The 27,122-nt window shown below is 42.5% G+C and overlaps 2 protein-coding genes across 7 annotated transcripts; one reads left to right on the forward strand and one right to left on the reverse strand.

Moving 5' to 3' along the window:
* Positions 1 to 831: 831 nt before the first annotated feature.
* LOC104773323 (ER membrane protein complex subunit 10-like) lies at positions 832 to 5,109 on the reverse strand. Of its 6 annotated transcripts, none has more exons than XR_765067.2 (11): positions 5,004 to 5,097; positions 3,914 to 4,241; positions 3,608 to 3,670; positions 3,405 to 3,500; positions 3,007 to 3,054; positions 2,777 to 2,848; positions 1,945 to 2,003; positions 1,651 to 1,741; positions 1,410 to 1,573; positions 1,106 to 1,138; positions 832 to 990 (listed from the first exon to the last, which is right to left on the reverse strand). XR_765067.2 is itself a non-coding variant. In XM_010497905.2 (10 exons), exons 2-9 carry the CDS (start codon positions 4,235 to 4,237, stop codon positions 1,445 to 1,447), a joined length of 882 nt encoding a protein of 293 aa, XP_010496207.1. In that variant the 5' UTR covers positions 4,238 to 4,241; positions 5,004 to 5,097; the 3' UTR covers positions 1,006 to 1,138; positions 1,410 to 1,444. The 6 variants fall into 6 exon arrangements, 4 of the variants coding, with proteins under 4 accessions (XP_010496207.1, XP_010496205.1, XP_019098178.1 ...); XR_765066.2 differs by having other exon boundaries at positions 1,106 to 1,144; XM_010497905.2 differs by lacking the exon at positions 832 to 990 and having other exon boundaries at positions 1,006 to 1,138.
* Positions 5,110 to 20,787: 15,678 nt separating this feature from the next.
* On the forward strand, positions 20,788 to 21,120 carry LOC104773333. Its single transcript, XM_010497916.1, has one exon. The coding sequence runs from the start codon at positions 20,788 to 20,790 to the stop codon at positions 21,118 to 21,120; it is 333 nt and encodes a 110-aa protein (XP_010496218.1).
* The last annotated feature ends 6,002 nt before the right edge of the window (positions 21,121 to 27,122 follow it).

A 27,122-nucleotide genomic window follows, 5' to 3' on the forward strand; every position in this document is an offset into this window, starting at 1 on the left:
GGAGAAACATTTGTACAGGTCGAAGGAATGCCAATATTTGGTTCCATGGAATCTGAATACCTGAAAACTAGTGTCGTCTCCGAGAAAACGGATGTCTTTGCTGCCCTTCGAATATTTGGATAATTCAATTTGGGCTTTTAAAATTCATGGAAAGAGAGCTGGAATGGAAGAGATTGCAGATCCCAAAGATGCTAGAAGAGATGGGTGATATTTCAGAGGTAGAGCTTTCTCAAATGAAAGCTTTCCTAATGCTCTCACTGAGAAGCATTGGTCTTAAAGGGGAAGTACCAACGGCTGTTGAAGTGGTCAAAGAACTAAACAAAATCCAAATATTTCTTCAAAACGACTCTTCTTCTCCTTCAGATGTAACTCAATTCTGACTCTCCCTAAGACGTTTCTCCCTAACACAAAGGTATTTTGCATAGTCAGATATTTCACCAAATGTTGAACTGCTTTCGGTTCTTCAAACTAAATCCAAGAATGTGCTGTAAATTAGTTACTTTCATGTTTGTATGTATTAAGACATTCATTAACAAGCGCCTGGAGCTTTTCTTTTACTTTTGTCACATCTCCCCCTGCTTTGTGTACGTGTGTTTTGGGTTTGATTGATCCCTTTGTTTTCACGTTTCATTAATGTTATCAAGAGATGTTATACATGTGAGTCTATCGATAATATTTATATAGACATATAACTCAAGTCGTATAGCTATTACATATTCTTAAGTTTACCTAGTAGTATGAGAAACCATTGTTTCATTATCTACTGTCTAATACATGTTTACACGTTTATTGAACGGATAATTAATCAAGTTTCTTACACACGCTCTTAAATCTTCGTTTGAAGATGATTTCTTTCATGGCCTTTTTCCTTACATTTTACTAACAAAATTCAAAATCAAATTGACAAACACATGATGGCACATGACAAAAGTGATCAAAACAAGATATGATGCTTCTCAATGTTTTTGTTCTTGGGATGCCATGAAGCCTCTAGTTAACAAAAGATGCTATCAAGTTCGAGGATTTTTGATTTTCATTTGTTGCATAAAAAACACCGACTGAGGATTAAAATTAAAAGTTACCAAATGATGAAAAGATGGCTTACATGAAGATCTGTTGAATTATCATCTCTTATCAGCTGCAGCTACAACAACATAAGCTAACAATCAGACTCCAATCCATAACTCACGTCAAAACACATTTGTCTCTCTCTAAACCTTGTAGATATCATTATCATCATAAATTCCTGATTCAAATCCGTGTGACTTATAAGTTATAACCAAATAGTATAAATCCACAGCTGCAAAGATAGCCTAACATATACATAAATGTATCCTCCTGGGATCATAGGCTTTAAAGACTTCTCGGTTTAAAAGAAATTTGTTAATCGTAAATGCGTCGAGGTCTACCTTTGATTGCTATGGGAGAAGAAGTAAAAGTGGAATCATCTTCTCCTGGCAGGTTGTTGCACTTGTGCGCCTCCGGCCTGTCCACCCGTTGGTTCTTCAGCCATGTTTGATGCTTGGGTTACGGCGTTCATCACAACCAGTCCCAGTGGTATCAAATACATCCACTGCGTATCATATGAAATTTACATCAAGACTTGAACTGAAACAAAAGGATCCATCAAAAGATCTTTATTGTACTCACATATTTCGCCCAAAATGATCTCTCTGGTGGTGGTTCAACTTCTCCCTCTGCATTCTCACTGCCTAGAATCTCCTCAGTGAATATTGGAGTTCTGCGGAATAGTCAGGTGAAGATAAGCTAGAATATTAGTTATTGGGCTAAGCGCTGCTGCAGTGGAAGCAAAGATATTTATTGATATAACTTTATGAACTGACAAAAAGATTTATGGTATCTAGAACACATGTCGAATATAAATATGCAGCCTCATGCAAAGTTAAGCCATTTGATGCAAAAAAACTACAATAATTGGTCTACCTTGGCGCCTGCTCACTGCTTTTCAGAATTGTGTGTGAATTAAACGACCATTTTGCTGGCTACAGTAAGAAAAATAAAAAGGGAAACATAGATTAGATCACATAGATAATCAAAGTTAGAAGTTGTTACGAAAATGTAACCTTCTTCCATCATAAATATAGGGTTTCAGAATTCAAGTAGACAAGAGATGTAATAGAACCCAAGGTTGGATTCTATCAGAAAATATCACTATTAGGGATGCCTGGAGAAATCAGCAAATCGCCTACTTTGTTTATTAAAGGAAACAGTTAGCTCTAATCAATCCACAACAAAAGACTATCTTTCCATGGAAGGACGCTTACCCTCATATATAGGGCACGAGATTACAACAGGGATTTAGACTATGCGGAAAGTCAATTAGAAACACACAAACAAACTCACAACATTCCTCACTCCAAACCACACCCAAAGTCACACTATTATGTAATGTTTCAATTATCATAAGACCATATTCTCACATATCTTATCTTCTAATGGTATTTCCTCAAGAAAGTGTCTGTAGATCTATCACATATTATAGAACGCAAATAAAGAGTCCACTTCAGTTGAAAATACATAAGCATAATAGGGAAAGAGGGTGCAATACTGTATTCTAGAATATGACTCAAATTATGTTCAATCCCAGAAAGAAGTGGCAAACAAAAAACTAATGACTTTATTATAGTATCTGCATTCATAAATTATCATTACATCAGAATCTAGACCGAAGGCAAGAAGGGATTAGTCTGAGTCCTATTTATCTCAGTTAGATTTTAAAATAAAAAGAGAAGTTGTGATAATAGACTTCACTTACAAGTTTGAACTGTCTAGGATATTGACACGCCCCAGGAGAACCATAACTGACTGCCAAGATGTTGGCACCTTCCTGCAAGCAGAGACAGTATAGCAAGTAAACTAACCGAGCCAATCACAGATATGAACCATATTCATAGTCCCAACTTTCTCTGTAATTCACAGAGTAGCATTTAAGGTGCGAACAAAACTGAGCTCACAAATGTTTATATGAAAAACAAAAAGCATTACCATGTGTATAATGAAATGCTCATCCAAGCCATCCCGTGGTAGACATCTCTGTAACCAGACATATATATTGTTTTAAAACCAAACACATAATCTGACAGAAAAGCGGGAAACAAAAAGAAAACGAAATACAGAACACAGAGACTTAGACAAATCTAAACAAGTCTAGGTTGTCTTTGTAACAACAAATTTAAATTTGTTATAGAGAAGGACTAGTCATTTCATTCGAAACCAATTCTACAAATAACCAATCTCGAAAGAGTAGATTATTACTAGAAAGCTGTAGCCTACTAGGAGTTCAATGAGTGAAACTACATAAACTAATCTTGCAGTCACCGTGGTTACAAAGAGTCTTTTGTAAAAAGTAAAAAAAAAAAAAAAAAAGGTTGACATTGACTTACAGCTCTCACTGATGCAACCACAAACTCTCTCCCCCGTGGAGAGACCACATTAGATGGAAGCCGAATCCGATAAAAGTCATCTCCTTTCAGCAGATTCTACAAATAGGTTCCAACAAAAAGCATTACATCTCTCTCTCTCTCTCTCTCTCTCTATTCCAAGAAAATTAGAGAAACAATTGATACAAACAACATTAGAACATTACCTTGAATGCATCTTTCTCTTCAGCAGAAAAATCGTTCCTTGAGAAGCGCAGCTTTGTTAATGTCTGCATCCACACATAATAAAAGTAGTTTTAATTAGTGAATTAAGTAAGGTGTGCTCTCTCTACTCATTATCTTAATCTTAATCTTAATGAGATTATATCTTCAATTTACTTGAAGCGATCTATAGATTAATTCTGAGAATTTGCAGTTTAAACTGAATAAGATTGATCCAAAATCCTAACATCAATAAACCGAATCTGGAACGATGCGATTAAAAAAAAAAAAAAAAAAAATCACAAGGATACCTTTCCGCCATGGCTCCAGGTTTTGAGGCGAGCGGAGAAAGTACCGGCGGGGGAGAAATCAGAGTCGCCAAAGGCATGTTCGAGAGTAAATTGGACTTTGGAATCCAAATCGGTAGGATCTGAGTACCTTCTCCGGATAGTGGGAGTCTGTTGCTGCTGCTGCGGCGAAGAAGAAGAAGAAGAGGTGTAAAGATCGGTGGAGCGGGGCTTTGCTCCTTCAAGACCAAATTCATCGTCGTCAACGAGGAGCTCGTCTGATTGGAAAGCGATGGATGAAGAGAAGATGAGAAAGGAAAGGAAGAAGACAAGTGTGAGCTTCGCCATTGTTNTTCAGCAGATTCTACACATAGGTTCCAACAAAAAAAGCATTACATCTCTCTCTATTCCAAGGAAATTAGAGAAACAATTGAAGATACAAAAACAACATTAGAACATTACCTTGAATGCATCTTTCTCTTCAGCAGAAAAATCGTTCCTTGAGAAGCGCAGCTTTGTTAATGTCTGCATCCACACATATCAAAAGTAGTTAATTAGTGAATTAAGTAAGATGTGCTCTCTCTACTCATTATCTTAATCTTAATGAGATTATATCTTCAACTTGCTTGAAGCGATCTATAGATCAAATTCACTTCAGAGCAAAAGCCAATTCCCAGAATTTGCAGGTTAAACTGAATACGATCGATCCAAAATCCTAATATCAATAAACCGAATCTGGAACGATGCGATTTAAAAATCAAAAAAATCAAAAAGCAATCACAAGGTTACCTTTCCGCCATGGCTCCAGGTTTTGAGGCGAGCGGAGAAAGTACCGGCGGGGGAGAAATCAGAGTCGCCGAAGGCATGTTCGAGAGTAAATTGGACTTTGGAATCCAAATCGGTAGGATCTGAGTACCTTCTCCGGATAGTGGGACTCTGTTGCTGCTGCTGCTGCGGCGAAGAAGATGAGGTGTAAAGATCGGTGGAGCGGGGCTTTGCTCCTTCAAGACCAAATTCATCGTCGTCAACGAGGAGCTCGTCTGATTGGAAAGCGATGGATGAAGAGAAGATGAGAAAGGAAAGGAAGAAGACAAGTGTGAGCTTCGCCATTGTTGCGGGGCGATTGAGGTCTTTTGTGTTTGTAGATCAGCAGAGAGGGTCGCGGAGTCAATATATCTCGGACGATCGAATTTTGCAAGTTTTTGAGTCTTAACGAAACAAAATTAATAAATAAATAAATAGAAGAAAACGAAAAATGAAAGCTTTTATCCCAAATACTATTGTACTCAAAAAAAAAAAAAAAAAAAATNAATATGTTTTATTTAAGTAATAAATTGTGTAATGAATTTTGTAATAATATGGTGATCCAGATACTATTGTACTCAAACTAAAGTGGAACTCAAGCTGTGTCTTCATCATCAACAATCGATTGGAAAGAAGGTAGTGCCTCATCTTCACCAATTAATCCATTCTCCTCCTCTACAGATTTTAAAAAAAACAAAAAAAAAAAAAACAAGTTAATACACGGTCTAAGATTGTGAGATTGAAAACTTATGAAATACATTTGCTTATCATTTTCATATGCTTCAAAACCTTTGAACCAATTGCGACGGCATATTAATGCTTGAACATTTTTTGGGAGGAAACAACTTCTATACTTGTTCAAAACTTTAGTTCCAATGCTAAATGAGGATTCAGAGATTACTGTTGTGATAGGAATTGTAATGACCCGTATCACGGAATACGTACCGGACACAGGAAACGTGTACGAAAGACGTGGAGATATCTCTGAAAGACAAAGAAAAGAAAATCTCCGAGAATGACCCAAGTAACTGTGCATAAAGTTACCAAGTCGCGGAACGGTCCAAGACCAAAGAACGAACGTGAACCGTTGGGATATCCGGTTCATTGGATGACAAATGATCAAGGACGATGGTGAAAGGACCAAAGTAAGGAAAAAGAAAGTAATGGCCGTGGTAAAATGGCGAGAAGGACGTAAAACAGACCATGAGAACGGAATGGCCATGTACCGATCAATTGAAAAATGTACCACGAGACCAAGGATGGGACGGTCATCGTATGTGACAAGTACGCACGAGACGTACAAGTCGAATGGAGGAAAGTAGACAGACCCGAACAAGGACACTGTACGTGAGGTACAAGTGGGTCAGAAACACCACGTATCGTCAGATTAAGCCTCCTTTGCCAGCGAGTGAGATGCACGCGCGAGTGGGGGAGAGTACATGCAAAAATGTGACACTTGTCACTTTATTTTTGCCACTTGCCAAGCCAAGAAGTTGACCAAAGGGGCTATAAATACACTCCTTGCCTTCTCATTTTTGACCAAAACCTCTCAAACAACAAAACTCTGCCCAAATTTCCTCTCAACTCTTTTGGAGAGAAAATCTTTTGATTTCGAGATAAAAGGAGGAAGGTGAGGAGATCTCGTCGGTGGGAGAAGAGCTTGGATCAAGGGGAGGTGCTGTCAGATCGGCGTGGTGTGGTGAAGTTACAGTCGGCCAAAGGGCTTTAAAACTAAGGTGATGTGAGCCAAAATAGGGGTGAGTCGATAGCTGGTCTAAAGGACCTCTCTAACTAACTTAGATAGGATGCAGATGAATGATGGATCGAAGTTCGCCACACAAAGTTGCAGAATGACTTTGTGATAAGAACACAAATCAATATCTAAGTGAATCACACACAAAGATAAAGATTCAACTTGTTTTCTAAAGGAATCACACACAATAGAAAAGACAAGTAAAACAAAAGTCAAAGCTTCAAAGTGAGAAAAGTCTCCCTTTTATTTTTCCAAAAAAATTATATCTTTACAATAAAGGGAAACATGAACTTATATAGGCTCAATTTACAAATCAATAACCGAAATATAAAATAAATCAAATTAATTACATAAATAAATCAAGAATAAATTTGAGAGATTTTATCAATCATCATTGATGGAGATTGGTTCTTTGTATGTAGACACTTTCTTAATGTAGTCATGAATTGATTGTCTTCTAGAAACTTCTTTTTAATTTGATCTTGATTTTCCTTGAATCAATTCTTGATGAGTTGATATTTCTAGGATAACATTACTCTCTCCTTCTTGAAAAGGTTTTGTCCTCAAAACTAAAACCAAAGTTTGCATTTTTTTTTATTGAAAAATATAATGAAAACAAAGATTTTTTTTTTTCAAATAAAACTGAAATTCAACAAATCAAAACAATGATATTTTGTATTTTTTTATACGAATTAAATAAAATATATATATATATATATATATATATATTGTTTTTTTCCAAATAAAACTGAAATTCATCAAATAAAAAAGAATATTTTTTTAAAACGATTTAAATGAAACAAAACTGATTTACAATTCCAAAATTCCAAAAATTAGTTCGCGGGCGTTACAATTCTCCCCCTCTAACAAAGGATTTGTCCTCAAATCTGAACACACAGCCACTCATCCACAAAACTCATCAAACCACCGCCGCAACGGTTTGTACCATCCAACCATCTGGTCTGCCGCAACCATGACCCCACTGGTCCACACAATCCTGACCCCTCCGGGCAACAAAGCCCTGCCCCCGCTGGTCAATCCATACCATACTCTCCCAATCATCACCACTCTGGTCCCCCCGACCAGCATACACCTGACCCTCCCGGTCAACACACAGATATCCCGAGATTGAACCCCCATCAACCCCGAGATCCGCATTTGATCTCAACGGGACACCTGAGATTGAACCCCCATCAATCTCAAAAATCCACATCCGGTTACCATGCTTATCCCCACGTCCTTGACACTTTTGCCACCAACTCATCTGCTCTTAGGCCGCAACCTTCAAACCATACCGATCACTCTCTTAGACCCCCGTCTTTGAGCCATACCGTCTTACCCTTGGGTCGTCACCCTCAAGATCTCGGTACCAGGAGAACCCCCATCTCCCTGCCACCCTCAGGACCGCAGTCCTTTGAGCTATCGGTATCTAGGGAATCCCCCGTCCCCTCAGGAGAACCCCCATCTCCTCATGAGTTGTTCAGGACCCCCCGTCCCAATAGCAAATGGTCATAACATCTATAAACATTTCTCCAACCGGGACCACCCCCCGTGATCCGCGTAGAACATCTCAATGTCCTACCAACACCATATTCTCTCCAAGAATATTACCACCGCCATGACCACCCCCAGGCCTCACTACTAACATCACAAACACTTTGGTGTTTACAAACACCCTTTCCACTGATAGTTTTTCCGCTTGCCAATTATCCACAGCAAATCATCAATACGAGCGTAATAAAACAAACAAGTACCATACGTTCGCATATTCTAATTTACCGCATTAAATGCTTTGCAAGCCGCAACTCCAGCATTTCATATCCCCTTTCCAAAAATAGACAAGTCCTAACTATTCATAGAACTTTCTATTTTTAGAAACTTTCCATTTATAGAACTCCCGAGCGATTTCCTTTTTCACAAGATCCACAATTTCAAAAACCAAATAACTCCACTTTATTAAAACCTCAAGTGCAATAAGCGTTTACAACTCCAAATGAAAAATACTTAGCTGAAATAAAAAGAAAGAGAAGTCAAACTAAACTCCGGGTTGAGCACCCGGTCCTCCCTTCGGTTGTGCCGCACCCTCCATCATCTGCCTTCACTTAGGACATAAAGGCCTGATGTGCCCCTCCTCCCCACAATGGTAACAAGTTCGACGATATTCCTGTGGATCACCTTTCTTGGGACAGTCTGCCAACCTGTTCTTCTTGCTTCCACATCCGAAGCACCCTCACCCACCATGTTGCATACCTGACATGTCTTCTCGCTTCCTCTTATGTCTTTGCTCCGATTTGTTACTCTTGCTTGAATTGTTCTGCTCCAAAGTCTCCTCTGTCTGAACCGCTGGACTGACCACCACTACCTGTAACCTCAAGTCATCCTCTATCTCCACTATGGCAACTTGTCCTGTGGGAAGGTTGATAAAGGGTGAAGACCAGGGTTCGAGGAACGCCTGGCGCACCAATAACCTATTGTGGATTTGGATAAGTAGTTCCATTTACCACGGTGAGGGGTTAGGATCGATGTCCTGCAGGGCTAGCTTTGGGCCTATAGGGGCAAGCTAGCAGTGAGGCTAGTGGGGTCCACGGGACGGGTTGTTACAATCTAGAGGATTGCATGTAGTCAAGAGGGATTCAAGGGGGTTTAAGCATTCTTGGGGGAGAATGACTTTTTCCACTACAGGAAATAAGGGTATTAATAGCAGTATATAAAAGCGTTTTTGATGATACTGCTATAGTTGAGTTTCGAGAAATTTTTCATAGCTTTTCTAAAAAGACAAACGCCACGATATGATGACCGCGAAATATTTCTAATTGGCTCCTAAATTTTAGTTTTACAATAGCATAGATGAAAATAAAACCGTTATCATAGAGTAACCGGGAAGGTGAAAATTTCATTGCCTCTAAAATGTTTCTAAATAGTTTTAAAAAATAATAATAAAAAAAAAAGATAAATAAGATCGATTAGGTTAATTTAGTTTGGCTCTCTTTCCTCTTCTCTTCTCTTTCTTTCTTCTTCTTCTCTGAGTATATCGGCGATGGAGACGAGAAGCCGGTGATTATTATGGTCAATCTTGAAAGAGATCGAGTGCTTTTGACTCCCATGGCTGATTCCGACGACAAAGACGATGGTTCTTCTTAAATCGAAGCCACGAGGTCTAGTTTTCTTTTCACCTGATTTAGAATCTTGTTATATGACTCCTCATTTCAAGAGATGTGAAATTAAAAGTAGAACTGGACTGATATTAAGCTCTTAGTTCCTTTCAAGATTTATTCTTCAGAGATTTGGCCAATTTTGTTTTCCCTTAGTTAAAATCTTGGAACTTGTTTTACCTTAAAGGTTTTTAAACCAATTGGTGGGTGAAAATTATTTTTAAAAAATCTCATGCAAGTGTGAAATGCCTTGCATGATTGATTTTGGGGGTTTTGAGAATTTTCTAAGGGTGAGAAAATATTTTAAAAATCACTTGCAAGTGTGAAATGCCTTGCATGTTGATTTTGGATTTTTTCTCGGTCATGTGGATCGATGGAAAAATTAGTAAGAATTTTTCTTACTTAAAATTTGGTTAATTGGGGGTGTGTCATGCATATTAAAAGTTTTATTTAATTTTTGCATGATTTTTGTCAGAGGCTAAACCCATATACTTGATAGGAGATCAGTGTAGATGAGGGGAAATTATTTTGGTGAGTACATACGAGAATTTCCGGGATGGAAAGAGCCGTATGAGGACCCAAAATTTAAAAGGATAAGTTTAACCTCTAAGTTGTAATGGGTGGTTTTTGGTGAGGCCATGCGAGAATCTCCGGGAGGAAAGAGCCCCATATGTACCCAAAACCAAACAAATATAACCTCATGGTGTTGATGGAAAATCAGGCCATTGGAGTGTTTTTTTTTTATGTCATGTGAGAATCTCCAGGACGGAAAGAGCCGCATGCATGTGAGAAATTTGAGGTAAAGATGCATGCAAAAATTGTATAAAATTAAAGAATTAACTTGAGGTTAAAAATTTGGGGTTGGGAGCATATAGGATGCATGCATGATTAGAATTTTCTTAAGTTGCATGATTGTTTTCTTGCTACTTAAGCTTTGTGTGTGGTGATTGATTGTTGCTTCCGTGTGACGCTTGCATGTTTGCGTGTGGTGTGGTTGTACTTAATTCGTGGAGTCTTGAGTCCTAGAGTTAAGTGTTGTCCTAGCTAGTTCGCGAGTTAAACGTCTTGGTTCGTAGCTAGTGGTCGATCTCTGTTCCTGATATGGGTTGTGAATGTCCGGTGAGCTAATCCAGAGGGATCTCATGGCATGACAGATTCGTTGTCTAGCTAGCTACTAGCCCGAACCGCATGACAATGCGGCATTGTATACTCGGTTGTTTACTTGGGGGTAAGAACGCGGAGGATTTGGGTGTGTCTGGTTGGTTGCCTTTGTGGAATCAACGCGGAAGAATGTTGGGATGGAATAGAGGATCGATGGGCCCTCGGTTGTGGTGGTTTCTCTAGGATGTGATTTACCTAGGTTTGGTGGTGGTTCCTTAGGTTGATAGTTATATCCCTAGGTTGAGAACTAGTTATGTTGGTCACGGCGTGGAGGCCTGACTGTGTGAAGACTAGGGTGGTCAAGTTATCTTGATGCACCACTAGCATATTCCACCTTGGCAGTGATTGCTGGTGATGTGTCGTGGAGGCCAAGTTAGAATCAAGGTATAGACGAGTCGTGTCTGGTTTATTCTTTGCTTGATTGTGTTTCTTTGTTGTTTGCCTGCTTGTTCGCGCTTCCGCATTGCGTGCTTTGATTGTGGGGTTGTTGGGGTAGTTGGATGGGTTGTGATAGCATGTTAGAGGGGAATAGCATGTTAGAGGGTTGTCCAATTCACTAAGTAATCTTGGATTACTCACCCTTCTCCACAATTGTTTTTCTTGCAGGGAACTAAGTGGGTAGACTTAAGGCTTAGGACCGGATATAATATTTTTGTGTTGTGTTGCAAAATCTGTGATTTCTTTGCTCGATTGTTTTCGCATTCAATTTGGATCCAACTGCTTTTATTCCGTGTTTTGTTGAATTGTAAACATTATATAATATAATAAATCAAATTATTTTCTTATATATATTCGGACAAGTGAAGCTGGTACGGTCTGGTCCGGGCCAGCACAACGCCGCGTACGTACTGAGGGTTGAAAAGCCTAAGGGATGTACATAGCGGGTAGACAGCTGTCAGTGGACTGGCCGGGGAACCTAATTCGTTGGTGGAACCTTAGCTGGATCGCGACAGTTCATCTCTTGTGGCGACCTCCGGGCCGGTCCGCGGTTAGTCCAGCCGTGTGGACGGTTTGGGGACGGTACAAGAATACTAAGAAGATCACAAGCCATGGAAGCCAATTCTCCATAGCGAGGAGAGTTATCTTTCTAATACTTTAGAATATCTAAACTCTCAAAATTCTTCATGTCTATTGCCGGTTCATCAAGATACATTTGTGAGGACATCTTTCCACTAGCAACAACAGTCTCTTTTCGAAAGGCTAAGAAATCCAGCATAAGAAACAGTAAGAATTAAGAAAATGAAACTTTAAAACTAAAACTGCATTTGCTATAAAACCTGCAGTTTTTTATACCTAAACCTGCAGTTTTTTTTAAAACCTGCAGTTTTTTATAAAACCTGCAGTTTTTTTATAAAACCAGAACTTGAAATACCAAAACTAGAATTTATAAAAACAGAGACTGAAACTAGAATTGTTAAAACCAAACCAGCACCTGTAGTTTTTTATAAAACCAGAACTTGAAAAACCAAAACCTTCATTTTTTAAAAAACTAGAATTTATAAAAATAGAGACTGAAACTAGAATTGTTCAAAACAAATTAGAACCTGCAGTTTTTTATAAAAACAGAACCTGAAATAGAGACTGAATACTTGTTCAAAACCAGAACCTGCAGTCTTTTATAAAAACGGACAAACAGAGAATTTAGGAGTGCTTACATCGTAATTGCTGAAGGTTCCTCTTTGTCCTTCATTGTCATCTTTGTGGAGATTTGTTTCACGTGTTGCTGGAGATTGTGATGCAAAAACTGGCTTGTTCTCATATGATTCAAACAAAGTAGTTAGTTTACTTTTCAAGTGTTCAATCTTCTGTTGACAAGAAATTTTATCACGTTTACCAAAAAAAAAGTTTGCAAGTGTTAGTTTCAACCTTGGATCAAGCATTGTAGTCATTGCAAATATATCACTTACGTCTTCCCAGTACTTATCAAACTTCTCCTTCATGGGTACAATCATGGTTCTAATAACTTCATCTTCACTAAACTCATTCACTGTCAACCAGTTATTGATCTTCAAAACTTGCATGAAGTACAAGTTGGAAGTTGGATATGTGGAACCTGAAATAAGAGTAGTAACCTGATCAAACGGCTCCAACAAATCACACAGACTATTGAGTCGTTTCCATTCATCTTCTGTAGGAAAAAACTTGTAGTTTTTCCCATAGAGATTAGCAAATGCAGCTCTATACTTGAGAGTCGTATCAAGCATTTTGTATGTTGAGTGATGTGTGTAGAATTCCACTCCAAATCTTTTGCCTGAAAAGACTACACAACGACTAAAAGTGCACAGTTAATCAGTGTAGTATTTTAGGATCGATCCCACAGAGAGTAATAGCTAACACGAATTGAATTAAAAGACAAAGAACTATGGCTAAGACTAAATAAGAGATTGGGGTTTTGGTTTTCCTAATATCTATTGTAAATAAAGAAAGCGTAAATAAAAGCGGTTTAAAACTATAAGACTAAGGCGTTGGGCGTTTTGGGAGTCATCTCAGGGTTTTCATGGTTCTAAGCAATATTAAGTGTAAGATCTAACAGGTAAATACTAATTTCGGTCTAGGTTTTCAACTACGAAACACTAATGAACTAACAAGCTATTCTCATAGAATGAAAGTCTAAAGTCTTCATACTTCGTTACTCGACTTTCACAGGCAACTACGCATGTCAAACAGCTAGTAAAACAAGCTCGATACATTCACCAAACTCCGCAACTCAACTTACGCAGGTTACAACGCGAGATTTTGGTATAACACTAGTTCGGAGAAGTAGGATCCTGTTCTCTAGATCCGCACTTGGTGATCAATCCAAGCACATGCATTAAGATAAAGATGTCCCAAAAGAACTCTAATATAGAACCGAAAATAAGAGCTAACAACCTAATTGAAGTGAACCATGAATTCCCCTTGAATCACCCTATAAAACCCAACAAAGTACACTACTCGCTCATGATGCAAAGAAACAACATTGATATTATAAAGTGTAGCATCAAAAACGAATCAATAACAAAAAGGGGTTCAAAGGAAACTTCTCTATTTGTCACAAAAGTAACTTGATCCCAAAAGCAATGAAAGTATGAAAAAACTAGAAAGAGTAGAAAGAGAGAACGGTGGCTTGGATGAAGAACTTAGAGGCACCAAGGAAGCACACTTGAAACCCTAGGTCTTTAAGAGTATTTATAGGGTTTTGTCTTGAATTAAGGTTTGTAAGGGTAGAAACGTCTTTTCTTCTTGAGTGCAGGACAAGGGGCGGCGAAAGAGGCTTCTGGACCATGGAGGAGTCTTGGACTGGGCCGTGGTGATGGTTGCTGGTCCGACTTTCAATAAAAGCCCATCGGCTGGTTGCTTCTCCTTACATTGGTTTGTAACACGTCTCAGTAAATTGGGTATATCTTCCGGATTATTGAATGGATTGACTTTACTCTACTTTGAGGAGAAAGATGACTCTTTCAGCTTTCCGTAGACACCAAGAACGTTAAAATTTGAGTTCGGGAAGGTCTTCAAACGTTGCTCGTACTGTAAAGCTCTGAATCTGTCCTAAAACGTATTTTCCTTGTATTTTGGTACTTTTCGCTATAAAACCTGTAAAATCTTCTTGAAACCTAAATAATTGATTATAGACCTTTTATACCTGAAATCTCATCAAACTAGTTCTGAATGCATATGAAAACTATAGCTAAAATGAGTAAATAATGATGTTATCATTGAGTTCCATCTTGGTTTTCACATCCAACAGCAAACCAGCCTTATGCTTTATACCAAGATTCCACACATTTTGCAAATAGTATCTCCCGGTGTTCTAATCTTTGAGCATACTTGATACTCTCTCTGATTTTTTCCAACGAATTACCAATCACTGCCAGACCATCTTGAACAATGAGAGTAAGAACATGTGCTGCACATCTCACAAGAAAATGCTCTCCTCCACACAACAAATCGTATCGCAACACAAGCTGATTTTTCACCATCTTTTGCATTGTATCGTTGTTAGTAGCAATGTCTAAAGTAAGTGAGAACACTTTTTTTTTTCAATCCCCCATTCCTTCAGTTTCTCAAGAATCTTCATAGCTAAGTGTGTATCTGTATGTGGAGGCGGTACAGCACAAAATGCTGAATTTTGTTGTTAAGCTTCCAATTCTTGTCAATGTAATGTGCTGTTAAACACATATATCCCTCCTGAGTGATTGCAGACCATAAATAAGAAGTGAGACTGATCCTTCGAGGAAGATTAGCTAATTCTCGCTTGAAATTTTCTGCTTCATTTTCATAAAACTTGTAAACATAGGCTGCCGCTGTGTTTCGGCTGATAAATTTCACATACTCAACATAAGAAAATGGGAGATCATGATGAATGATACATTTTGCCATCATTTCCTGAAAAACCATATGATCTATCTTCCTAGCTTGTAACCTTGCTTCTGAATTAATCACATTTTGACTAATATCACCATTTCTAGGCTTAAGTTTACACCCTTTAAAATAACGTCTGTATGAATTTGTACCATTTTTGTGTGGATTATAAGCAAAATTTGACTTACAATGCTTGCACATTGCTCTTTCTTCAGTTTTTCCCTTGCGATCCTTCTTAGTAATCACTGTAAAGTCAGCCCACACATTTGAATACTGTCTTTTTTTTTTCTTTGGTGGTGAATCTCCATTGTCACCATCATCACCATCGTCATCACCATCGTCATCATCATCGTTGATCTCAATGGTTGATCTTTTACTAGGCTTAGATGTTTCAGCTCCATCAGTCTGCCTTCTCTTCTTCTGTTTTGGTGACTTTCCTTTGTCGCCATCATCACCATCATCATCATCCTCATCATCATCGATTTCAATTTCATTGGATGAACTTTTACTAGGTTTCGATGTTTTAGCTCCATTAGACTGTTTTCTCTTCCTCTGTAATGGTGAGTTTTCTTTGTTAACATAATCATTGTCGTTGATCTCAATTCCTCTTACGTTTTCAGAATTTGCATAATCAACAATTCTCTATGATTCCACATCCAACGATCTAAGATTTCAAGAATCACATGACTCCTAAAACAAAACACAAAGTATTACTTTTAAGTTTCAACAAGGTTGAATGTTAAATCATCTAGACACTATATTAGTAAGTATTAAGTAGTAGCCTAGTAGGCTAGTAGCTTACCATTGCAGATTTCTGGATCTCAATACCTGAAGTTGTGATAGTTGATTGATGATATGAGAATCTGAGTTGTGAAACTAGGAATACGCTGAATCTCTGTCTCGATGAAGTCGAGACTCGAGAGTCTTTGTCTTTCCTTCTAATTCAAATATTTAGCTAGGGTTTTAGACTTTTAGTTTTTATGTTACGATTTCGTTATGATAGTTGATGGATTACAAAAACTCTCTTAGAGATAGAACCTTTCCCTAAACCCGCTAACCCGCAATGGACAAACCTGCTCAATTCGTGTTCCGCATGGACCGTGCCCGCTATGCCCACAGTTTTGTGGACAAAATTAATCTGGTCCAAGCCCGCCCCGTAACAGTACTAATCGGGCCATGTCCGCGGGCTCTAAGCCCTTTTGACAGCTCTATATGTAATGAGAAGAGTAATAGAGAGGAATTTAAATGCGTTTTCTTGCAATCTTAATAATGTATATTTCATATGAACGAATTTATAGATAAAAATTGAGACAAATATTACTGTGAGTTATAATGACAATTGGGCTCCATTTTTATTGTTATACGTAAAGTCTTGACTTTTGCAATACTCTCCCTTGGAGTCCATTGTCATTTGTCATTTTGATGTGTTTTGTTGCTTTGTTAAAAACCTTTCTAGGAAACTTGTTGAGAAAAACCATAGTAAGGTAAAAGAGTACAATCACACCTGCTCCCCCTCGAATGACTTAGTGTAACTCTCTAGAGATCTCGTTGATGACGCATCCCAATGTTATGGACATGTTTTTTAAATATTATAGTAGGCAATAACTTTGTGAAAAGATCTGCTGCATTATCAGATGACCAAACATATCTTACATCAATTACCTTATTCTTCTCAAGCTCTCGGGTATATGAGAAGTACTTTGGAGGGATGTGTTTAGTTCTATCGCTTTTGATATATCCTTCTTTCGTGTGAGCAAGACATGCGCAATTATCTTCATATAAGAAAGTTGGCTCTATATTTACGTTGATCCCACTACTTGACATAATGTGTTGACTTATTGACCTACGCCATACACACTCTTTAATTTCCTCATGGAGTGTGATGGTTTCAACATGATTTGAGGAAGTAGCTACTAAACTCTGTTTTTGAGAGCGCCAAGATATGCCGGTGCCTCCAGGAGTACAAACATATTCAGTTTGTGACTGAGCTTTGTGTGGATTTCATAAATATCCTGCATCTGCAAAACCCACCATTTGAACCTTTGAGTCTTTAGGATAAACTAATCCTAAATTAATAGTCCCTTGAAGGTAACGAAAGGCATGTTTTATCCCATTCTAATGTCTTTGTGTAGGGGATGAGCTGAACCTTGCCAAAAGGTTAAGTGCAAATGATATATCAGGCCGAGTGCAATTTTTAAGGTACATTAGTGCTTCGATTCCACTTATATATGGTACTTCAGGACCAAGTTTCTCCTCATTTTCTTCAGGACCGTCGTCCCACGTTATGTTGGGTTACATCTTTCTTTATCTCCTAATCACTATTCGACAGACGAAACAATATTGATGCGTAGAGTTCTATTGAGAAAGTTTGTGGAAAATTAGCTACTACGAACTTGATGCGTAAAGTTCTATTGAGAAAGGTTGATCCTTTGGTGACCTTTCCGTTGGTCATTCAGACAAAACGATGTCAACATGCGTATTTGTTGGTGCGGGATTTAGCACCCCCGACATACCGAACTAAACCAGAAAGACAATTTGGTTGTTTAACTGGGAATCCGGTTAGGTACTCAGTTAGGTCATTTAAGCCCACTTCGGATAGAAGATGCCCAGCCTCGAGGGTGATGAACCGAATTCCACTTCACCCGGCGGCCAATCTAAGAGATAGAGTAACTTTCCTTATTTCAGTTCGTCTGATAAGGAAAGTTAATATATTATGCGATTTATGAATATGTAGAAAGGGGGAAAGACTTCTCCATTGTAAAGCATCGATCATTGAATACAATTATTGAGTTCCCTTCTTGTTCTTAGCAATAGAAACCCTAGCTCTTAAAAGATCAATTCCTTTTCTTCTAACAATAAAAGCTTAGATTGATTTTCTAGAGGGTTTACTTTACTGAATTAGTTTTCCCCCATAAACAAATTGGCACCGTCTGTGGGGACAGCAAATCGTCTCTAAAAGTTACTCTCTAAGAAAGACAATCTTATCCAAAAAAAGTTCTCTGAAAAGTCCACGATAATGTTTTCACTCATCACCGAAGTCACCGGCGCAAACCGTACCACCTCCAACACACCCGATGTCACGAGCATCGCACCTGCTCAAGACAACGTTGCAACACAGAGCGATGTATCAATCAGGCCGGCTACCGCCGTGTATGTTCGCCGCCCCGTCACCGAATCGAGGAACCTGACTGATGTCTCCTCCGAACTCCCACCTGAGGCAAGATCTGAAGGGGAGACCAGCCAGGAAGCAGGGCAAACTCGCGAAGAGACAACCAACCACGAGACGGAGCTCTCCGATGAACAACCAGGCGAGGAAGATGCACGCGCCACGGAGCAGCGGCTCCGCGCACAAAACGGGAACCCCCCCTGCTCGCACCACGACAGCGGTCCAAAATCCGCAAGTCATCTCCATGGAAGATTTCAAGATCCTGTTCGGCACCATGACGAAAGAGATCTACCAGATGATCTCTGAAACTAACCGCAGGATCGACGCCGTTATAACTGAGACAACCCCATCGCAAATCTCTGCTGGACAGTCGCCCATACTCGGCACTGACGGTCTCACTCGTCGTCTCGACTTTTCGGACGTCCAATACAAGCGGAGGAATCCTCCCCCTCAGACGACATCGAGTATTCGACCAACAAACCCAAATTCACGTATGCACAAGAATTCGGCCGCCATGGTCACCCGCTTCACGAACGCGGGGTCTTGCCTCGAAATCGAAGAAATCAAGATGCATATCAGCGGTATGAACACGCTTCTTCATCGGGTCGTTAGCACGGCTCCAGAAATCGACAGGATTGTCGAAGTGACCCGGCAATCCCCTTTTACTCAACGGATCTTGCGGGCGCCATCCCAACCTACCTGGGCGACAAAGACCCCGTCCAATTCATGACGTCCTTNGGGAACCCCCCCTGCTCGCACCACGACAGCGGTCCAAAATCCGCAAGTCATCTCCATGGAAGATTTCAAGATCCTGTTCGGCACCATGACGAAAGAGATCTACCAGATGATCTCTGAAACTAACCGCAGGATCGACGCCGTTATAACTGAGACAACCCCATCGCAAATCTCTGCTGGACAGTCGCCCATACTCGGCACTGACGGTCTCACTCGTCGTCTCGACTTTTCGGACGTCCAATACAAGCGGAGGAATCCTCCCCCTCAGACGACATCGAGTATTCGACCAACAAACCCAAATTCACGTATGCACAAGAATTCGGCCGCCATGGTCACCCGCTTCACGAACGCGGGGTCTTGCCTCGAAATCGAAGAAATCAAGATGCATATCAGCGGTATGAACACGCTTCTTCATCGGGTCGTTAGCACGGCTCCAGAAATCGACAGGATTGTCGAAGTGACCCGGCAATCCCCTTTTACTCAACGGATCTTGCGGGCGCCATCCCAACCTACCTGGGCGACAAAGACCCCGTCCAATTCATGACGTCCTTCATGGCAACCATGACAAAGGCACGATTGACCGAAAAACAGAGGGATGTTGGTTGTTGTCAGCTATTCGTCGATAGCCTCTCTGGCCCTGTCTTGGTGTGGTTCACAAGGCTCGAACCGAGTTCAATCGATAACTTCGACCAGTTGTCTACGACTTTTTTTAAGCATTATCGAATTCTCATCGAACGAGGCGTGACAAGCTCAGACCTTTGGGAGATGACCCATGAACCCGACGAATCCATCGGCAGCTTCCTGAGCAGATTCAAGGAAAAACTAACGCGCGTCACCGTCCCAGAGGATGCCGCAATGGCAGCCTTCAAAAAGGGGTTGATTCCCGGGTCGCCACTACGAAAGGATCTTAACATACGTGAGCCCAAGGACCTCGACGATGCACTACATCGAGCATCCAGATTCGCGCTCGACGAAGATGAAGACGCCCAGTTAGCCGCAAAAATAATCGGGCAACCGTCGCATCCCCCTAAGGCTAAAAGTCGGGACGAGCACCACGAACCTCGCAAGCATCACGACCCCCAAGATCGAAAAGGGTGTCGTTCACGCGGTCTCCGAAGTGGAGGACCAAAACAAACAGCCATCCGACCCAAAGGAGCTGTACTGCGATTTCCACATGATCGTCGGCCAGTCTACGCACGAATGCGTCCATCTGAAAAATTTCTTGTACGGAAAGTATCTTTCCGGCAAAGTCGAAGCCACCTTTCAGCCGAAGAGTATTCGTGGAGGCAGAGGTCGCCGAGGGGGATGGCGTTGTGGATGATCTAACGGCGGCCGTGGCGCCGGAGGAGGACGAGGCTACAACGGTCCGGCCAACGGAGTTCAACAGCCGGCTAACCAAGTACGGGCGAACCATCAAGAGGAGATGCTCCAGGCGGACGAGCTGCCTAGCCCACCCAAGTGACAGAGAGGGCAAAATCCCGAGCGGGCCAATTCTCCTGTCCGAGGACGAATAACCATGATACTAGGCCCACCAGAGGACTGCGCCGACTCCGTCCGCGCACTAAAGAAGAGGGCGCGTCAAGTTTGCAGCCTTCAGGCAGCCCCAAGCGAACCTCCACTCTGCTGGGACCCCATATCGTTTACTTCGGAAGACGCCAAGGGAATCCAACACCCCCATTCAGACCCTTTAGTCATCGAAGTCTCCACGGGCGATTTTGACGTCAAATGAGTTTTGGTCAACACGGGGACTACCGTCAATGTAATATGCTGGCAAACGCTAGAAAAAATGGGTGTCACGCCGGAACAACTGAAACCCGAATCTCGAACATTAACGGGCTATGATGGGGTCGCCAAACTTTCGATGGGCGACGTAAAGCTGCAGGTGCGAGCCGGCGGATTTTCCCGGAAGACCAAGTTCGCAGTCATCGACGCGCCTCCAGTCTACAATGCCATTTTGGGAGTACCGTGGATATACGCGATGCAGGCCGTACCATCGACCTATCACCTCTGCCTCAAGTTCCCAACCACCACGGGAATCTGCACACTTTATGGTGACAAGAGGGTAGCTCGAACTTGCTCTGTTATCGAGAAGAAGCAGAGGAAGATTGAAGACGCGTAGCAACTACAGAGCGGGGACCATCTTACCGATCCCCATAAGCCGGAGAGAGATCTCCTCAAGTCTCCGGAGTGTCGAATCTTACAGGTGAACATCGATCCCTCCAACCCCTCACGAACTGTTGGCATCGGTGCCGAACTGGAGGAGCACATAAAGTCAAAGCTGATCGCTTTTCTGCAATCTCGGTCTTCCACATTCGCCTCGTTAACGAAGGACATGATCGGGATAGACGCCGATGTTATCTGCCACAAGCTCAACTTCGATCCCACATTCAGACCAGTAAGGCAGAAACGACGACGCCTGAGTCCAGATCGGGCTAGAGTAGTTCAGGACGAGGTCGAGCGGCTGCTCAAAGCTGACCAGATAATGGAGGTCCAGTACCCTGACTGGCTGGCCAATCGAGTAGTGGTCAAAAAGAAGAACGGTAAATGGAGGGTATGCGTGGATTTCACCGATCTCAACAAAGCTTGCCCCAAGGATAGCTTTCCTTTGGAACATATAGACCGTCTCGTCGAAGCCATGGCTGGAAACCAACTGCTCTCATTCATGGATGCCTTCTCAGGTTACAACCAGATCGCCATGAGTTTAACTGACCGCGAAAAAATGGCTTTCATTACGGATATGGGGACCTATTGTTATAAGGTCATGCCGTTCGGACTAAAGAACGCTGGAGCAACCTACCAACGGCTGGTAAACATGATGTGCGCTAGTTTGATCGCAGAGCAGCACATCGAGCATCTCGCTGAGTGTTTCGATATCTTGGATTATTTTCAGATGAAACTGAATCCAACGAAGTGTACATTCGGAGTCACTTCAGGCAAATTTGTGGGGTATATCGTCACTGAGCGGGGGATAGAGGCAAACCCTAAACAAATTGAAGCCATATTGGGACTGCCGTCGCCGACCAACAAGCGAGAAGTGCAACGCCTAACCGGCCGCATTGCAGCTTAAAATCGCTTCATCGCTCGATCAACAGATAAATGCCTCTCTTTCTACCAACTCCTCTGCGGAAATAAGGATTTTCACTGGGACGAGGAATGCGAGGCCGCCTTCCTGCAATTGAAGGAGTACTTGACTTGCCACCCAATATTAGTCAAACCAGAAGACAGCGAAACATTGTACCTCTACGTCTCGGTATCCAGTTCGGCTGTCAGCGGCGTGTTGGTTCGAAACTACCGCAGGGATCAAAAACCTATCTTCTATACGAGTAAAGCACTCAACGACGCGGAGTCACGATACCTCACGCTGGAGAAGCTCGCACTCGCAGTAATCATCGCCGCGCGGAAGCTCTGACCCTATTCCGTCGTCGTGTTAACCGAACAGCCACTCCGAACTATCCTCCATAGCCCCCTCCAATCCGGACGTATGGCAAAATGGGCAGTCGAGTTAAGTGAGTATGACATCGAATACCGCTCCCGTCCAAGCTTGAAGTCGCAAGTCCTGGCCGACTTCATCACCGAGCTATCTCCTGACCTCGACAACTCCAATCCTAGGGAAGAGCATTGGACAATGTTCGTCGATGGTTCGTCGACGAATGAAGGATCCAGTGTGGGACTCATTCTCCAGTCCCCCACCGGTGAAGTTCTCGAGCAAGCATTAAAACTCAACTTCAGAGCATCAAATAACGAAACGGAGTACAAGGCCGTCCTTGCGGGACTTCGGTTAGCACGAGGACTCGGAGTGACACATTTGCAAGTCTTCTGTGATTCCCAGCTCGTAGTCAGCTAATTCAGTGGAGAGTTCGACGCCAAAAATAAGCGAATGGGGACGTATCGGCAGTTGGTCCGAGCACTGTCCGGGGAATTCACGTCTTATTCTCTTACGAAGGTCCCACGGAACGAAAAACGCGTCAGCCGACGCCCTCGCAGCCCTGGCAAACAGCTCCGACCCTGATTTACGGTGCACCATCCCGATCGAATGCATCGACGCTCCCAGCATCGACCCCGACAATCAGATAGCAGTAATCAACAACGACTCAGTTCTGATGGAGGTCAACGAACCAGTAGAGGATCTGACGGACGTCACGAAGCCTCCGGACGACTGGCAAATTGAGATCAAACTCTATATCTCCGACGGCGTCGTCCCACCAGACAGATGGGCAGCCCGACGCTTAAAGGCTCGAAGTGCCAAATACATCCTCTTGGACGGGGAATTATTCCGCCGAAGCGCGTCCGGAGTTTTCCTTACCTGCATCACTCAGGACGAGGTCGAAAGAATCATGATGGAGGTGCACGAAGGCGAAGGTGGCAACCATTCTGGCGGACGCGCACTCGCCCTCAAAATAAAAAAGGATGGACATTATTGGCCGACCATGATGACCGACTGCGAAGCCTTCGCGGCAAAGTGCGAAGCCTGTCAGCGCCACGGACCAATGCGGCACATCCCGCCGGAATTGCTAAACACCGTGACAGCTCCATATCCTTTCATGCGCTGGGCCATGGACGCTATAGGTGCTGACCGATTTTTTCACCAAGTGGGTGGAAGCAGAGTCCTTCACAAGGATCCAATCCTTGGACGTAATCAATTTCATATGGAAGAACATCATATGTCGGCACGGACTTCCATAAGAGATTGTCACTGATAACGGCACACAATTCACCTCGATGATCACCAGACGTTTCCTAACGAAGTGGCAAATCCGCCTCAGCACTTCGACTCCCCGATACCCGCATAGAAATGGACAAGCTGAGGCCACTAATAAGTCGATCGTCGACGGACTAAAAAAGAGACTTGGTCGAAGAAAGGGGGCGTGGGCATACCACATGGATGGCGTATTGTGGTCCTATCGAACAACCCCGCGGCGGAGTACGGGACAATCCCCTTTCTCCCTTGCATATGGTCTCGAGGCACTCGCTCCTGCCGAAGCAGGAGTCCCGACACTCTGACGTACCATGATGGTCGACAATCCCGAACTTAACAACAGGATGCTGGTTGACCACAACGATCTTGCCGAAGAGCTGCGGGATCAAGCCCTAGTCCGAGTACAACACTACCAAGATGCAGCGGCTCGGTATTATAACAAGACTGTTCGTCAGCGGCGTTTCAACGAAGGCGATCTGGTTCTACGGGAAGTTTTCGAGAACACCAAAGAAGTCAATGCCGGTAAACTCGGCGCTCGGTGGGAAGGTCCATACCTCGTATCCAAGGCAGTTCGCCCAGGCGTCTACGAACTTGTAACCATGGCCGGAAAACGGATCAAAAACTCGTGGAACGCAACCCACTTGAAGCGTTATTACTGCTAAGTCGTCTTCACGACCCTAACTAGGAGTTTTCCGGGAATCCGAACTCCATTCATCTTTCCTTTGTAATACGAACTACGGTTGGCTTGATCCCCGTTTCGGGGTACGTAGGCAATTCCTTGTCTTTTTCAAGATTAAGTGAATGCAGCTAAGATATTAAGAAAGTCTTTGTTTCGAATACACTTGGATCGGTAGTACGCCAAATTACGCTGAAAGTCGTTTGGATTAATTTCCATTACATTTCGTCTACAATCGTTATTTTCAAGTATAAATGGAAAACTTCCATTGAATAATTCGGATAATACGAGTGAGCAAATTCTTGACCGCAAATCGCCATTACATGCTTTGGAGATTTGACCGATTAATAAGATAAAAANGCCGGTAAACTCGGCGCTCGGTGGGAAGGTCCATACCTCGTATCCAAGGCAGTTCGCCCAGGCGTCTACGAACTTGTAACCATGGCCGGAAAACGGATCAAAAACTCGTGGAACGCAACCCACTTGAAGCGTTATTACTGCTAAGTCGTCTTCACGACCCTAACTAGGAGTTTTCCGGGAATCCGAACTCCATTCATCTTTCCTTTGTAATACGAACTACGGTTGGCTTGATCCCCGTTTCGGGGTACGTAGGCAATTCCTTGTCTTTTTCAAGATTAAGTGAATGCAGCTAAGATATTAAGAAAGTCTTTGTTTCGAATACACTTGGATCGGTAGTACGCCAAATTACGCTGAAAGTCGTTTGGATTAATTTCCATTACATTTCGTCTACAATCGTTATTTTCAAGTATAAATGGAAAACTTCCATTGAATAATTCGGATAATACGAGTGAGCAAATTCTTGACCGCAAATCGCCATTACATGCTTTGGAGATTTGACCGATTAATAAGATAAAAAAAAAAAGGAGAAAAGAGACGCAAAGGAGAAAACCCTTCCTTCTAGCGCTAGTTCTCTTAAAAAAAAAAACAAAACAAAAACAACAAAAAGAAATAAAAACTGCCCGTTTTTGGAGTGGTACGAGGCCCACCATCACCGTTCTGGACGGTCCTGCAGCCGAAGTGGAGGACGAGGACCAAACAAATCGTCCTCCAAAGGTTCCTCCACCTCCATCTTGATTAGTTCGGCTCGCCAAAACCGGCGTGCCTGCCTTAAGGCCTCAAGTCTATCTGCCGAGACTTCGAAGCCATTAGCTACCAAATCTTCCAGGAAGGTGCATTGGCCCTCGACCATATGCCTTTCGCGAAAGATTGGGCCAGCCGATTCCAAAAAATTGGCATATCGCCTCAACCTTTCCAGGGAAGCCCGATAGGCCCAGATGTCCATGATAAACAGATGCGCGGTATCCTCCAAAGATTGGCAGTCGGCCTCGAGTAGGGCAGGCACATCCATGCGCGCAACCTGTTCCTGGCACGTCGCACGCGCGGCAAGCAACCTGGTCATTCGCCACTTCGCCAAGAAGAAACCTTCGGCGATCATTTCGTTCAGAACCCGAACAGTCCCGTCCAAGCGTTAGAACCGACAGATCTCGGCGAGCCTAAGACGTCTCGCCGTAAGATGAGNGAAAGTCTTTGTTTCGAATACACTTGGATCGGTAGTACGCCAAATTACGCTGAAAGTCGTTTGGATTAATTTCCATTACATTTCGTCTACAATCGTTATTTTCAAGTATAAATGGAAAACTTCCATTGAATAATTCGGATAATACGAGTGAGCAAATTCTTGACCGCAAATCGCCATTACATGCTTTGGAGATTTGACCGATTAATAAGATAAAAAAAAAAAGGAGAAAAGAGACGCAAAGGAGAAAACCCTTCCTTCTAGCGCTAGTTCTCTTAAAAAAAAAAACAAAACAAAAACAACAAAAAGAAATAAAAACTGCCCGTTTTTGGAGTGGTACGAGGCCCACCATCACCGTTCTGGACGGTCCTGCAGCCGAAGTGGAGGACGAGGACCAAACAAATCGTCCTCCAAAGGTTCCTCCACCTCCATCTTGATTAGTTCGGCTCGCCAAAACCGGCGTGCCTGCCTTAAGGCCTCAAGTCTATCTGCCGAGACTTCGAAGCCATTAGCTACCAAATCTTCCAGGAAGGTGCATTGGCCCTCGACCATATGCCTTTCGCGAAAGATTGGGCCAGCCGATTCCAAAAAATTGGCATATCGCCTCAACCTTTCCAGGGAAGCCCGATAGGCCCAGATGTCCATGATAAACAGATGCGCGGTATCCTCCAAAGATTGGCAGTCGGCCTCGAGTAGGGCAGGCACATCCATGCGCGCAACCTGTTCCTGGCACGTCGCACGCGCGGCAAGCAACCTGGTCATTCGCCACTTCGCCAAGAAGAAACCTTCGGCGATCATTTCGTTCAGAACCCGAACAGTCCCGTCCAAGCGTTAGAACCGACAGATCTCGGCGAGCCTAAGACGTCTCGCCGTAAGATGAGCCCCCAACCTATAGCGGCGAACTCGGTACCGTCGGAGCTCCTGGCATATAAGACTCCCCTCCGCGCCAGTCATATCGACGAAGGGGACAGATGCACGAACCAGAAACGTCTCCGCCCAATCTAGTGCGGAGGGATAATCCGACGCTTCAGTACACCCGGCATTGCTCGCCGAAGCAGCTATTCTTTACGGGCCCGTCTTAGCCATGCGGATCGAGTAGTTACCATCCTTCTTTTTCAAGAAATTGTGAAAGTTGGAATGTTTCTTTCTCCCAACCCTCAACCCTATTTATATAGGGTCGTGGGAAGTAACCGCCGCTGAATCCACCAATCA

The sequence above is a fragment of the Camelina sativa genome, unplaced genomic scaffold (genome assembly GCF_000633955.1).
Source record: "Camelina sativa cultivar DH55 unplaced genomic scaffold, Cs unpScaffold00517, whole genome shotgun sequence".
In the NCBI taxonomy this organism is placed as follows: Eukaryota; Viridiplantae; Streptophyta; class Magnoliopsida; order Brassicales; family Brassicaceae; genus Camelina; species Camelina sativa.